At 41.6% G+C, this 14,952-nt stretch overlaps 1 protein-coding gene across 21 annotated transcripts in view; it reads right to left on the bottom strand.

The window, feature by feature from the left end:
* Nucleotides 1–14,952, bottom strand: part of MSI2 (musashi RNA binding protein 2) — a 453,994-nt gene that overhangs the window by 105,087 nt on the left and 333,955 nt on the right. For all 21 annotated transcript variants that reach the window (XM_039328150.1, XM_039328151.1, XM_039328157.1 and 18 more), the window contains exon 4: nucleotides 13,539–13,621. In XM_039328150.1, coding sequence (XP_039184084.1) covers nucleotides 13,539–13,621 — 83 coding nt within the window. The remainder of the gene's footprint in view (nucleotides 1–13,538; nucleotides 13,622–14,952) is intronic.

Raw genomic sequence — 14,952 nt, 5'->3', positions numbered from 1 at the left:
TAATGTCCTGTAAGGTCTGTTAATTATGGGGGAGGGGGAGGTTGTGGCTAAGATAACTTGGTGCCCTCTAGAGCAGGGCTTTTCAACCAGTGGTACGGGTACCACCTGTGGCACATTGGCACCTGGCAGGTGGTACACGATCATCCTAGAAAAGTGGTAGCGGGGGAGGGGAATGAGCTGAACTAGTGGCAGCACTGCACAAGCCTGAGCGAGAGATGGCTGGAGCTGCAAGGCTGTCAGGGCTCAGCGGAAGCGCCAGGATCAGTGCTGTTTTCCAGCTGATCGGCGCTTCTTCGGGGCTGTCAGGGCTCAGTGGAAGCACAAGGATCAGTGACAGGCTCCAGCTGGAGCTCAGCACTGATCCTGGTGCTTCTGCTGAGCCCAGAAGAAGCGCCGATCAGCTAGAATGTTGCAGCATCTCCAGGGTCTTGTGATTTACATTCAGATGCTTGGCAACTGATTCATATTTATGACGGTTACAGTGTCCCAGGGTCATGTGAAGTGACCAAAACCTGCTGCAACCACCCAGCAGACAGGGGGAATAAAAACCAAACACACCCCACCCCACCCCCGCCGCCAATCCTCAACAGAAATGCTCACAACAATGAAAACCTCGAACAGAAGGAAGAGCACCACTGGGCGGGAAGGCAGGTGTCTTGCTCGGCTGTGGCATGGGGGGCACTTTTTTCAGTGCCATTGTAACTTCGAACAGTCATTAAGCATACTGTTGTAAGTCGAGGACTACCTGTACTTTATCACTTTTTTCCTTTTTTTTTTTTTTGGTCATCACGTTTTTGACACCTTGCTAGGCGACTGGTGGTACTTGGATGTTGCTATATCCTAAAAGTGGTACAATGGGTGAAAAGGTTGAAAAGCCCTGCTGCTCTAGAACAGGGATTTCCAACCTTGACAACTTCAACTCCCAGAATTCCCCATCCAGCAATTAGCTCCAGTTAAGGGCTGCCTAACAGATCAGCGAGAATTCAGTTTGGCGGAATCTCCCTCTTGGTGAGATTCTGGGTCAGGTTGGCTATAATCTCCACCATAAGACTATAAATTACTGTCATGGACATGGGTTCCCAAAAGTCTTCATCACTGAAGTAGGATCCACTTAGGAGGAATTAGCTCACTGATGGAGAACCTACTTCAAGTGTGCAAATTCTGGCTTCTACACTAGTTTGCAGAGAGACCAAAGAAAGAGGAAGAGACAGGGCAGGCAAAAGGGGTTGCTTCTCTTCAGGACTGGATTGCTCTCCCATCATCCTCAGCCAACAAACATTTTGGCCATTGGCTGGAGGTGATGGGAAAAACATTACATACAACTAACTAGCATTTTAAGCCCTGATGATGTTGGCAGTTGCCGACGAAAGCTCGGCGGTTTTATTAAACTTTTATACAGTTTGGAATTCCCTAGTTCTCACTTTTATTTATTTATTTTGAATATATATATATATATATATATATATATATATATATATATATATATATATATATATATAGGTCTTTGGTTGTTCGGGTTTTCTCCTGCGTAAAATTGGAAGTGTCTTGGCGGGTTTTCTCCTGCGTAAAATTGGAAGTGTCTTGGCGACGTTTCGAAGAAGTCCCATTCGTCATCTTCAGGCTGGTGTTTTCAGCTTCGTGCTTTGAGCAGCACGAAGCTGAAAACACCAGCCTGAAGATGACGAATGGGACTTCGTCGAAACGTCGCCAAGACACTTCCAATTTTACGCGGGAGAAAACCCGAACAACCAAAGACCTACATATAAATACCCGCGAAAACCTCAGAAAACAAATATATATATATATATATATTATATAGCCCAGGTTCGAATCTCAGAAGAGTAAGTCTGGCTGAAGAGAGTTAAAGGAACTCGAAATAGCTATACCAGTTCTCTCTTTATTCTTTGTTAGCAACCTAAAAATGTAAAATGATGTCGCAGTTGGCGACTGCTGCTTGTGGATGGCTCTAGATTGAGCTGATACAGGCAAAAGAAAAGAAAAAGAAAGAAGATTTCTTTCTCCCATATTTGGGCTGACAGGGTGTACATTCAAGGTAAAAATCTCCTCCCCCTGTCTCTCTCCTGATAGCTAACAGAGTGGGAGAGAGCCTGTGGCTTAGAGGTTATAACAACTGCCTAACATGCAGATAAGCCCAGGTTCGAATCTCAGAAGAGTAAGTCTGGCTGAAGAGAGTTAAAGGAACTCGAAATAGCTATACCAGTTCAGAGAGAGAGAGAGAGATCATTGGGGGTGGGAATGTATTCTGGATCACTAGCTTATAACTGGTTTCTTCTCTATCATCCTGTCTGCCTTAAGGAAAAGCATCACCCCAGGAGATCCAGGTAATCTGATCCCATCAGCCTTTTGTAAGGCATTGAAGCCCTGATTGTCTCCCCCAAACTTTTGAGGCCGGTTCACTGATTAGTTTCCTCGATGTACAACAGTTTATTGACTGTTACAATGGCATTGAAGCGACTTATAACCGTTTTTCACACTTATGACCATTGCAACATCCCAATGGTCACGTGATTAAAATTCAGACGCTTGGCAACTGGCACGTACTCATGATGGTTGCAGTGTCCTGGGCTCGTGGGATTGCCTTTCGCGATCTTCTGACAAGCAAACGAGGAAGCCAGATTCACCCAACCACTGTGTTGCTCACTTAACAACCATGGTGATTCACTTAACAACTGTGGCAAGAAAGGTTGTAAAATGGGCCCAAACTTACTTAACAAATGCCTCACTTGGCAACAGAAATGTTGAGCTCAGTTGTGGTATTAAGTCAAGGACTCCCTGTAGTCCTATGATTAGAACACTTTTAGCCCTCGCACGCATGATTGTTTCGTTATTTCTGCCCGTGATTGCCCACCCCTGCTCGAAAGTATGGGGAGATGGATGCCTATATAAATAGTATAAGTAAACAAAACAAAAACAAGGCTTTACTATTCTTTTTAAAGCATTCCATTTTGTGCCATGCCTCAGCAACTGAGTAAGTGACCTTGGTGGAAGGAATACAAAATGACACAGGATGGGCTGGGAATGAGCTAATCAGAATGAAACGCTTTTTAAGGATTTGTAAAAGTCCAATCTGCTGCTACGCTACTGTACAGAGCAATTTCACAGAATACAGGAAAGGAAAAAACAAAAAACCCCGTCTTTCCCTTCACTACACACAACGTGTGCGGTTTCTATTTCTGAAACACCTCCGTGTCGCAGGAAGGTTATTTTGGGGTGCCTGTTGTGCTTTCTTTTTATGCCTGGTGGGAATAATTTTGCTCCAACACAAATAATGGGCTTCGCTGATTAAGTCCTTTGCTGGCATTTGCTTGCCACTTGTTTAATACGCCATTTGACATTCTTGGGTTATAAATGGCAAGCAAAGTGGAGCAGAGCCGGTAAAATTAGCTCCCTGGCCAGCCTGAGGCTAGAAATAGATTCACCCACATGGTGGCTGAGTCTCCCCCCCAAGCTCTCTTGCACTTTAAGGAGCTGTAAATATCTAGGAAATGTGGTGAAATTTCATAATTATGAGCTTTTTGTTTAGAAGACCAACAAGGGAAGAGTTCACCAAAGGATGGAGTTTTAGCAGCTCAGTTATTTTCTAGTCACCTCTGCAAAAGGGGATGTGTAGAATCTCCAGCCAGCTGTGTCTCTCTTCCCACACAGCGAGCTGAGACTTCCCTTATCAAATGAGTAATTAATCCACAGGCACTTTCCAAAGACAGGGAAAAATCATCCAACATCCACCCCAACATCTGGATGACGGGCTCTGACTTCTCCTAAGTAGATAGTGGAGATGATTCTTCCATTTGTCTGAAATGGTATATACTTGAGCAGAAGGTTGGACTGGACTAGAAGACCTTCAAGGTCCCTTCCAATTCAGTTATTCTCTTATCTCCACCTTTCTTGTCAGAGAGCCAGTTTGGTCTAGCACTTTTATGACCCGTGGACTTCAACTCCCAGAATTCCTGAGCCAGCCATGCTGAGGGGAAGGGAGAGGTTTCCAAGTGAGCTATGCTGGCTCAGGAATTCTGGGAGTTGAAGTCCACGAGTCATAAAAGAGCCAAGGTTGCCTACCCTTGGTCCAGCAGCTAAAGCACCAGGATAGAAATCAGGAGACTGTGAGTTCTAATCCACCCTGAAAGCCAGCTAGGTGACTTTGGGCCAAACACCAGATGTTGAGTTCTAGTCCTGCCTTAGCTATGAAAACCAGCTGGGTGACTTTGGGATAGTCCCTTTCTCTCAGCCCAACTCACCTCGCAGGTTAATATGGTGGGGAAAATAGGAGGAGGAAGCAACTACCTTGAGTTGTTTATAAAAAATAACCGAGGCGGGATATAAATTAAATACAGAAATGAATAACTTTCTGCTGAATCTCAAATGTGAGAATCGCATTCATGGAAGAATTGCCACGTTCATTGAAGAGTGCAAAATAAATACAGGTAATCCTGGACTTATGACCACAATTGAGCCCAAAATGTCTGCTGTGAAGTGAGACAGTTGTTAAGTGAATCTTGCCCCACTTTACGACATTTCTTGCCATAGTTGTTAAGTGAATTCCTGCAGTTATTAAGTTAGTAACAGAGAGTCTGTTTGTAGCATGTTAGCTTCTTCATTTTTATTAAAAAGGTAAAGGTCCAGTCATGTCTGATTCTAGGACGCGATGCTCATCTCCGTTTTTTGGCTGAGGGAGCCAGCATTATCTGAAGACATTTCCGTAGTCATGTGGCCGGCACGACTATACCTCGAGGCACATGGAATACTGTTACCTTCCCACCAAAGGGGTACCTATTTGTTGTTGTTAATTGCGAAGTCGTGTCCGACCCATCGCGACCCCATGGACAACGTTCCTCCAGGTCTTCCTGTCCTCTACCATCTTCTGGAGTCCATTTAAATTCACACCTACTGCTTCAGTGACTCCATCCAGCCATCTCATTCTCTGTCGTCCCCTTCTTCTATTGCCCTCAATCTTTCCCAGCATTAGGCCCTTCTCCATTGAGTCCTTCCTTCTCATTAGGTGGCCAAAGTATTTGAGTTTCAACTTCAGGATCTGGCCTTCTAAAGAGCAGTCGGGGTTGATTTCCTCTAGGACTGACCGGTTTGAACGCCTTGCAGTCCAAGGGACTCGTAGGAGTCTTCTCCAGCACCATAGTTCAAAGGCCTCAATTCTTTGGCGCTCAGCCTTTCTTATGGTCCGACTTTCACAGCCATACATTGCAACTGGGAAAACCATGGCCTGGACTATGCACACTTTTGTTGGCAGGGTGATGTCTCTGCTTTTTAGAATGCTGTCTAGATTTGCCATAGCTTTCCTCCCCATGAGCAAGCGTCTTTTAATTTCTTGACTGCAGTCCCCATCTGAGGTGATCTTTGAGCCCAGAAAAATAAAATCTGTCACTACCTCCATTTCTTCCCCATCTATTTATCTATTCACAAATGCAAGCTTTCGAACTGCTAGGCAAGCAGGAGCTGGCAAGCAAATGGTATTTCTTTGCAGACCTTACAATATATCAGGGGTAGGCAACCTTGACTCTTTTATGATTTGCTTGAGTGGCTCAGGAATTCTGGGAGTTGAAGTCCATGAGTCATAAAAGAGCCAAGGTTGCCTACCCCTGCAATATATCATTGTTGCTATTTTATCATGCCATTGCTTGTAGTTCCTCTGCCTTATTTTCTTGCAGCAGCTAACCAGGTGGTCCACTGTTTCTTCAGCTTCTTTGCAGAGACGGTATTTGCTGCCTATTGCTGTCTTCTTGATTCTGGCTTTGTATGCATGTTTTTAAAGCTTGATCTTCTGCAGTTAGAATTAGCCCTTAATTTGTTACTTTCTTCAACTTTCCTGCTTTTAATCATTACAGATCTTGTTGTTCTCTGCTTTGCCTGCTCTCTTTTTTTTAATGTATTGGCTATGTAATAATTTTCCTTGCCATGTCTCTTTTCTATTCCTCATTTATTCTTTCTTATAGGCCAGTTTGGTCTCTTCTTTGGTACTTGGTAAGCCTTCCAGTGTGTAATAGCTTCAGTGCATCTTCTTCACTGTCCTCCAGATACAGGTGGTCCTAAACTTACGACTGGTTGCTTAGTCATCGATCAAAGTTATGACAGGCCCCCTCCAGGCTACTTACAACCCAGATTTGAAGTTCTGACAGCTAAGCCCACCCCTGTAGTCACATGATTGCATTTTGGGTTGTTTGTAGTGTCCAGGATCATGCGACTGCAATTTACGATTTATTTATTTATTTTGCCAGAAACCGGTGTTTACTTCCAGTTTCTGATTGTGGATGATGCTTTCACTTAATGATGTCGTTTTATTTTACAACTGCTGTTTTTGCTTAATGATGGCTGCAAAAAAGATGGTTAAAATCAGATGTGGTCACAAGGTGAGCTGCTTAATGACTTGCAATCTTAATTCCAGACTGAAATACAGTTGTGAATTGTAAATTGAGGGCTACTTGTATTCTTCCAATGCCCTTTTTTGTTCTCCGACTGTCTGGTATCCTTGCAACGTTCCATGCCCACCTATGCTCCAGAGTCTGTCAATGTTGCTGCATGTATGAAGAGCGTGATTCATTGTTATTATTTTTCTGGTCTTCCTATTCAGGGCTTTTAGTTCTGCTTGAGTCTACTCCACTATTCCAACTGTGAATCTAATGACTGGAATTGCTCAGGTGTTAATTGCCTTGAAATTATTTCCTTCATTGAGTTTGGACTTTAAGATCTTCTTCACTCTTGTTATATATTCACTTCTAACCTTCTTCTTGACTTAACAGTCAGCTGGAAGGATGCCCATTTGTAGCGATAGTCTTCATTCAGACTTTTGATGTTATTTCCATAGGGCTTCTTGATTCCTTCAGTTTTCACTATTTGCCCCGTTGATGGTAAGGATGGCAACAGTTGTCTATTCCAAACTTCATTATAATATCTTGGTTCTATATTCGGACAATGTTTAGCAACTGGACAATTCTATTTCAGATGGTGTTTTCTCATACAACTTCAGTTCATTTATATAACAGAGGTGGGATAAGGGGTCCTTGGTGCTCTCTGAGCTTGGTTGTTTTCTTGCAGATGTTTCATTACTAGGTAACATCAACAGCACTGATTACCTAGTTTGGGTAATTAAACATCTGCAAGAAAACAACCAAGCTCAGAGAGCACCAAGGACCCCTAATTTCAACCCCGAGCTACAAATATTCTCCTTTAGAGAAAGGATGGCTTGGCAGATGTTTTTCATGTTTGATAATCATGGTCTGTCTTGTTCAATATTCTTGACATAGGAATCTCCTTAAAAGATTCCTGTCTTGATATTAACCTCTCCTAGTCTATCACTTTTTAACAGCAAGTGTGTCTTTCATTGTGCCACTGATCTTTGCACAAAGCTTCTGATGTTTCTCCTGATTCCTTTCATTTGTCCTTTTGTTTTATTTAATAATGCCTTCTTGTAATCAATCCAACCTACATTTAAGTTGGTCTACCTTCCCTTATAGTTTTCCAAAAGCATCTTGTTAATTAGAAGCTGATATTTTGTTCTTCTGCTGTTCAGTTGGTTTCCTTTCTGCTCAGATGGGAAGAGCTTATTTTCAACTAGATATTGTTTGATTACCACACCAATTAGCAATTTGAAAGTTATAGGTAAGGAGTTAATTGGCCTGTAATTGCCTGATGCTTCCCTTTTTGTTGGATTTTTCATTATGAGGTAGGCTTTTCCAGTTGTTGACCAATCTTCAATTTCATCTCCCTACAGTATTTTGTTTAATTACTTGGTGGTGAAATGATCTTACTTGTTCCTATGTGATATTTCGTGATCAGTTATTCTTTGGTCTTCTTGTTCTTCAACTTCTTTCGTCTATTCTACCTTGCTTACTTCTGATCTTAGCACGCTGATCTTATTTTCCAGACTGATCTTCCATTTTGGTGATTTACTGTTTGGCTTGTTTGTTTTTTATTGATTTTCATCCAAGATCTTCAAATTATAACTGAAACCATGCTTTATATCAATTGGTTTGTTTCTTGCAGTGAGCTGGTACTTATGTTTGATATTACAATATTGACATCTTTTAATACTTGTGCTAGCCTTTTCTTTGGAACAAGCTTCAATAAAGGCAACCTTATTTTTTCATTTTTTTGCTGTTCTAAATGCTCAGTTATTCTTGATTTAGGTTCATCTTGTTTTTCAATTAGAGGACTTACATTCTTTATGAGGAGAAGGTAGAGGAGATGGTGCCTGGTTCGGAGTGAAAACAGTTCAAAGCACCTGAAGGCAGGACAAGAAGCAATGGATGGAAACTAATCAAGGAGAGAAGCAACCTGGAACTAAGGAGAAATTTCCCGACACTTAGAAAAATTAACCAGTGGAACAACTTGCCTCCAGAAGTTGTGAATGCTCCAACACTGGAAGTTTGGAGAATTTGTCTGAAATGGTATAGGGTTTCCTGCCTGAGCAGGGGGTTGGATTAGATGACCTCTAATGTCCCTTCCAACTCTGTTATTCTGTATTCTGATGCTGGCTTCTTCTACTTTTGACCCCTTTGATTTGTCTTTACTGGCAGGGTTTTAATTTCTTTGCTTTGAACAATTTCTTTGCTCTGAATTTTCCAATTCTCCTGTGAATACTTCATTTCATATTACAAAGCGAAATTGCTCTGCCACCTTCTGATCTGTTATTTCTGATCATGGAAGTTTTTCTTTCAAGAACTGGTGCATTTTTTTCAAATACCCTCTTCTCATTAGACTTAATTTATAATAGCAAATTGTTCTTTGTTTTCAGTCGTTACATGTTTGCGATGGGCAAGCAACTTTTCTTCCAGTAGTCCTGTGGCTGCTGGGCCTGCTTGTTCAGCCAACAGTTTTGAGTCCTATAGCCTTCTTGTCACCGGACTGCCAGCTACTTGTTGACCTGGAAGACGATCAAGCCAGCGTAAGTTTTTGTAAGTTATGTTTATGGGAGAGACACCCTTTCTCTGGTTCCTCTGATAAGACCTGTCCAGCATGGTTGAACCTTTGGCATAACTTCCTCAGAGCAGATACAAGCCCCATAAACACATCAAAATAGTGTCTCATTGGGGATAATAAAAATAAATTATTGTGATTGTTTGCATAGTTAGCCAGATTTTTAGGCTGGATTTGGCATTTTTAGCCACCTATCAAGTGTTTCTCAAGCACCTGGGATAGTTAGATGTTCAATGGTGTTAAAGATGTTGTTGTAGGATGTAAGCTGTTTTAAGTAAAGCTGCCTTTTGCCATTGACTGATTTATTATTAGAATGCAGTGTTGCTGGTTAACTCTGCTCACTGCCAGGAGTTCGATCCTGGTCGACTTAAGCTTGACTCAGTCTTCTATCCTTCCAAGGTTGGTAAAATGAGGACCCAGATTGTTGGGGGCAATATGCTGATTTTGTAAACCACTTACAGAGGGCTGTAAAGCACTATGAAGTGGTATATAAGTCTAGGTGCTATTGTTATTATTATCATTAGACCCCTTTCCCAGCCTAAATGTGCAGTTCAGTTATTTCCACCAAAGTTAAAGGAACTCATGCATCTGGATCACCCCTGTTCCAACCACAATTTTGAAGGGCAGCCCTAATACCTCCACCTGGAGATTGAAACAGATCTGTTGTTTTCATTTCAGATGCATACAGTATTGTGCGGAAAGGAACAATATGAAGGATATTACTTCAGAGCTCAGCGAAACATTAGCAAGTCAAATATTGAATTGGCTTATGGCATATGCTAAGGAGACTTTTGATCTTATCCAGCTTAAAAGAAAAATCCATTATTAAATTAAAAGTTGGGAACAGAGATCAGACCAATATATGAAAGACTGGAAACACATTTGGGAAAACAAAAAGAAAATGTTTAGCTGGAAATGTTAAAGGTACTATATTGGTTAAAATACAGGGATGGGTTAACTAATCTTCCTGATGCATTATTGCGTTGGATCAACTCTGCATTTACTGTAAAGCATCAAAGCCTTTTCTCTGGTCCAGGCAAAATGAGGAAGGAATAGTGATACAGAATACGGAATAACAGAGTTGGAAGGGATCTTGAAGGATTTCAAATCCAATCCCCTGCTCAATCAGGAGATCCTATACCTGTGGTAGCGAACCTACGGCACGCGTGCAGGAGGCAGCACTCGGAGCCCTCTCTGTGGGCACACGCACTGTCACCCCAGCCCCGCCTCCTCCTATGGCACCCTCCTCACCAGCAGCCCTCCGTTGGAGAGTCGCCCCCGGGCACGGCCCATGCAATGCTGTGCAGCCAAGGACATGGTAGCCGGGCAGTGGGGACAAGACTCCGCCCTTGCACCCCATCACACGCAGATGATACTGCAGAGCACGGGCAGAGGGCGTGGCCACCATGGCACTGCTGGGCTGCCTGGGTGAGCTGTGGTGGGCCGTGGAGGTGGTGGGTGGTCCAGCGGAGCGGGGACAGGGATGATTTGGGGGCACTCAGTCTCTAAAAGGTTCTCCATCACTTTCCTATACCGTTTAGACAAATGGCTATCCCGTCTCTTCTTAAAAGCCTCAAGTGGTGAAGCAGCCACAGCTTCTGAAGGCAAGCTGTTCCACTGGTTAATTGTTCTCCCTGTTAGGAAATTTCTAGATTCTTAGTTCTATGTTACTTCTCTCTTTGTTCAGTTTCCAGCCATTGCTTCTTTTCTTGCCTTCTAGTGCTTTGGAAAATAGGTTGACCCCTTTAAGTTTGAGAAAAACGTTGGCTTTATTATATTTATTTGTACCCTGCCCATTCTCCAGGGAGCCTATGGTTTTAACCAGTGTTTTCCAACCTTGGAAACTATATGGGCTTCAACCCCCAAAATTCCCCAGCCAGCCAGCTGCTTGGGGAATTCTGGGACTTGAAGTCCAAGTCGCTGAGAAACACTGGTTATGAATAACAGTCCTGTGATGTAGATGAGGCTAAAAGATAACTGGACCAGGAACATGCTAATGAATTTATTTTCAGCAGAAATGCAAATCCAGGCCTAGCGCTCTAACCGCAGGGTCTCTTTAGCTAGCTTCCGGATCAATTTAGCAACAGATTTCTTAAGGACTTTCCATTTTTCCAAGAAGCAGATTGCCTTTCCTCAGCACAACTAAATTCTCCTTCTTGTGTGCTTGCTTGTCCTTCACTTCAAACAAAATACTCCAAATGTACAAAACATATCAAGCTTCATGCTAATTAAAATTCTTCTCTGTGTTATGCCAATATCTGATTCCAGGTTCATAAGGGGCCATTCCAAGATGCATTGCAGAAGTTACCTCTAAAATTGTAGCCTCACAATATATATATTTTTTTAATGTTTGAAATCTTGTTGACTGAATCGGCTTTAATTACATCAGAGATATTTTTAAAATTGCCCTGATTGTAGAGGTTGCATTGAAAAGACCATATTTATAGTATCATTTTATGATGTTTCCTTAGAAGTTGATGCAATTCAAAAATTGGATTATTACTGTCACGTTAGAAGGGACATCAATAGCATTTTTAAAGAAATACGGGTGGGATTAATTGCTATGCACTGAATATTTTAATTTGGAATTTATCAAACATCAAGAATTGGGGACTTTGGATTCATGAAGCTTAGATAAAAGTGTTATTATATAAACTGAAAGGTGAAAACTATGCCTGTTTGTTGATATGTGTTGGATGGTTGACATGCACTGTTTGTCAACAGCTGAATTTGTTTTCTTTTTCAAGGCAAGGAAAAATAGCTTTTGAGAAGCACCATGAAATTATTTGCAGCTGCTCTGTTTACAATTTTGGGATCTATCTATCATTATTTTATGTTAGATTATACTGCTAACCCTGATACACATATGCATCATTTTCCTTATGTTAATTGATTTCAGATAATAAAATACGTTGAAAAAAATCAGGTCTAGTGAAAAAATAACACCTGCTGACTTCAGAAGGCTAACTGCACATCAAATTTTCACTACAAAAGGACAAGTGAACAGACAAATAAAAAGAAATAAATGGTTTTGAAGAAATCAAATTTGAGAACAATCAGATTCTACTTTCATTCTTAAACATGAAATATTCTTAAGTACAGGTAGTCCTTGACTTACAACCATTCATTTAATGTCCATTTGAAGTTATAATGGTACTGAAAAAAGTAACTTATGACTGATTTTCACTCTTATGACTATTGCAGCATCTCCATGGTCACATGATGAAAATTTGAGGCTTGGCAACTGGCTCATATTTATGACAGTTTCAGTTCTCGGAGCCACCTTTTGTGACCTGACAAGCAAAGTCAATGAGGAAGTCAGATGCACTTAACAACCAGGTTGCTAACAATAACTGCAGTGATTCGCTTAACAACTATGGTAAGAAAGGTGTAGAATGGGACAAAACTCATTTAACTGTTGCTTAGCAACAGAAATTTGGGGCTAAATTGTGTCATAACCTGTATATTGGCCAACAGGAATTCTCAAGTCGAAAATCTGATCATAAACCTATCTCACTTTGTGACTTTGGTCTTCCATTAGTATTCAGCACTGCTATTTCCAACAGATCATGCCATAGTCACTGGATCAGCCTCACAAGAGATACTGTGACATTGCTGGAACTATACCAGCAATACTGCAACCACACCATTCAGCACTCCTGCATTTCATAAACGAAATTGCAAGATTCCTTGGTTGCTCATTCTTATACCATAGATTACTGCCCAGCAATCCAGGTTTTCTACTATTTCATGTTAGCTTTGTTCCACCTGACTGTACTGCACACCCAAGTTTCTTAACCTTAGCCAGTTTAAAATGGGTGGACTTCAACTCCCAGAATTCCCCTGCCAGGGCTGAGAAAAACCGATGTACATTCTACTACCAGGCTTCCTCATACTGTATTCAACTATGCCTAATCTAACTCAACAACTTTCAAGGGTTTCAGACTCCATCCTGGTTTCCTTTTTAAGCTAGAGAGGCCAGAAAATAAACCTGAGGCTGTCAGTCGGTTAGGTGTGGGCTCCATCGCTTGAGCTACACTCCTTCCCAGGAGAACGCTCCGCCTCCCTTGGATATGTTTCTGAAGCATGAGACGTCAGCCTTCTGAGACTTCAAGCCTTTTTGTTCGAAATCTTCACCCACCTCAAATAAATGCTTAATCTTGTGCTATTTATATCCATTTGCATTTGGTTAAAAGAATAGCTGCCATTCAAAGCACATTCGGCAACAATGATTATCTGCACAGGCAGTTGTGGAAGAACATAAGAGAACCTATCACACTTGTGCACACGCTAGGAATGTCATTGAAAAGGTACTTTGGTATTCCAGCAGACTTCTGAAGGGTGAAAAGAGGCAGTACTGTAGGAGGGACAGGCTCCAAAGCATATGGAAACTGTCCATTCTATGGGAAAGCAGAGGCCCAAAACGCAGCTCTGCGGACTAAGTATCAGTGGGTGAAGGCTTGCTTGATGTGGTTGGGTTCACAACTCAAACCATCCTCTCAAGAGCAACTCTCACCGGCCAGAGAGATTTTTTTTTTTTTTTAAAAGGCCCCACTTCCTCAAAAACTAGAGCTCCAGCTGGGAAAACTTACCATTTTATTATTGATTTCATGAAAATGAATTTCGCAGACTTTTTCCACCACGTCTTCGTTCTCAAAAGTTACAAAGCCGAATCCTATTGAGAAGACAAGAGAGATGGTAAATACGGTTAGACTTCTTTTTGGATTGCTTGAAAAAATAAATTACTTTGAGGCACGTTGAATATGTCACCAGAACAAACATGTATTGACAATACATTTTTTTCCACGGTGGATTTGGGGAGGGGGTGAGGGTGGGGGAGACAGGTCACATTTTTAAGAAGAAGAAAAATCTTTAAGATGAATATGGATTACAATCAACAAGAGGCTATGGAGATGAAAATAAGACACGCTTCTCTATTCCCTAGCGCCAACACTATCAGATATTATCCCTATACATTTAAATAGTTACTTTATATAGGATATATTAAACCTGAAATTAAAAGGGCATAAAAAAATCTGTTGTGCCTGACAGATTCTGAGTAATAATCATACTCCTTCTTGTTCAGGAAGCTCTAAAAGCAAGGGTACCCAACTTTGGTAACTTTAAGACTTGTGGACTTCAACTCCCAGAATTCCCCAGCGAGCCATGCTTTGATTGATGCTGGCTGGGGAATTTTGGGAGTTAAAGTCCACAAGTCTTAAATTTGCCAAAGTTGGACATCCCTGCGCTACAGTCTTTCGGAAGAGTTAGACCCAATGGGAATTTCCCTATTAGGAAGATCTCATTAAGCAAGCAGTAAGGAATGGGTAGAAAAGGGCAATGAAAGAAACAGATAATCATAAATAGTCTAGAACATGGACTGAACAATCTCCCAATTAATCAAAGTCTGGTTCCCAGCTTCATAGCACGTGGGGACTTTCCAGATAAATATGTGCCACCTTTGTAGTTCTCCATTATCACCCATTCTGAAATATCTCAAGGTTTCACCTTGACAGGTCTTCATTTCTACTATTTATTTATAAAATTTATTTGCCACCCATCTTGTATGCAATAAGTGCCATTACCCTTAGAGCCATGTGCACAAGGCATGCATTCTTCTTTATTCTCTCTACTGAGAATCCTAGATGACACTTTGAACCGTTCCTAAAGAAACGTTAGATCTTCATATGCACAATCCATCTCCTGACTTTTATAAAAAATATTAATTTTCTTCCTTTATAGTTCCATAACCCCACCCCCCCGCCCCAATACAGGAAAACCCTGAAATTACAGCCACAATTGGCACCAGACTTTCCATTGTTCAACACGGTGGCTGTTAAGGGAGTCAGGCCCAATTTGACAAATTGTTATGCGAATCAGTGCAGTTGTTAAGTGGATCACACAGTCATTAAGCTGATCTGGCTTCCCGCATTGTCGGAAGCCAGCTGGGAAGGTTGCAAATGGCAATCATGTGACCTTGGGATGCTCGGCAACCATCTTAAATAC

The sequence above is a fragment of the Crotalus tigris genome, unplaced genomic scaffold (genome assembly GCF_016545835.1).
Source record: "Crotalus tigris isolate CLP2741 ecotype Arizona unplaced genomic scaffold, ASM1654583v1 scf7180000024371.1489680, whole genome shotgun sequence".
Classification (NCBI taxonomy): Eukaryota; Metazoa; Chordata; class Lepidosauria; order Squamata; family Viperidae; genus Crotalus; species Crotalus tigris.
Note: the sequence above shows the minus strand (reverse complement) of the source record. Positions and strands in the feature narration are given on the sequence as shown.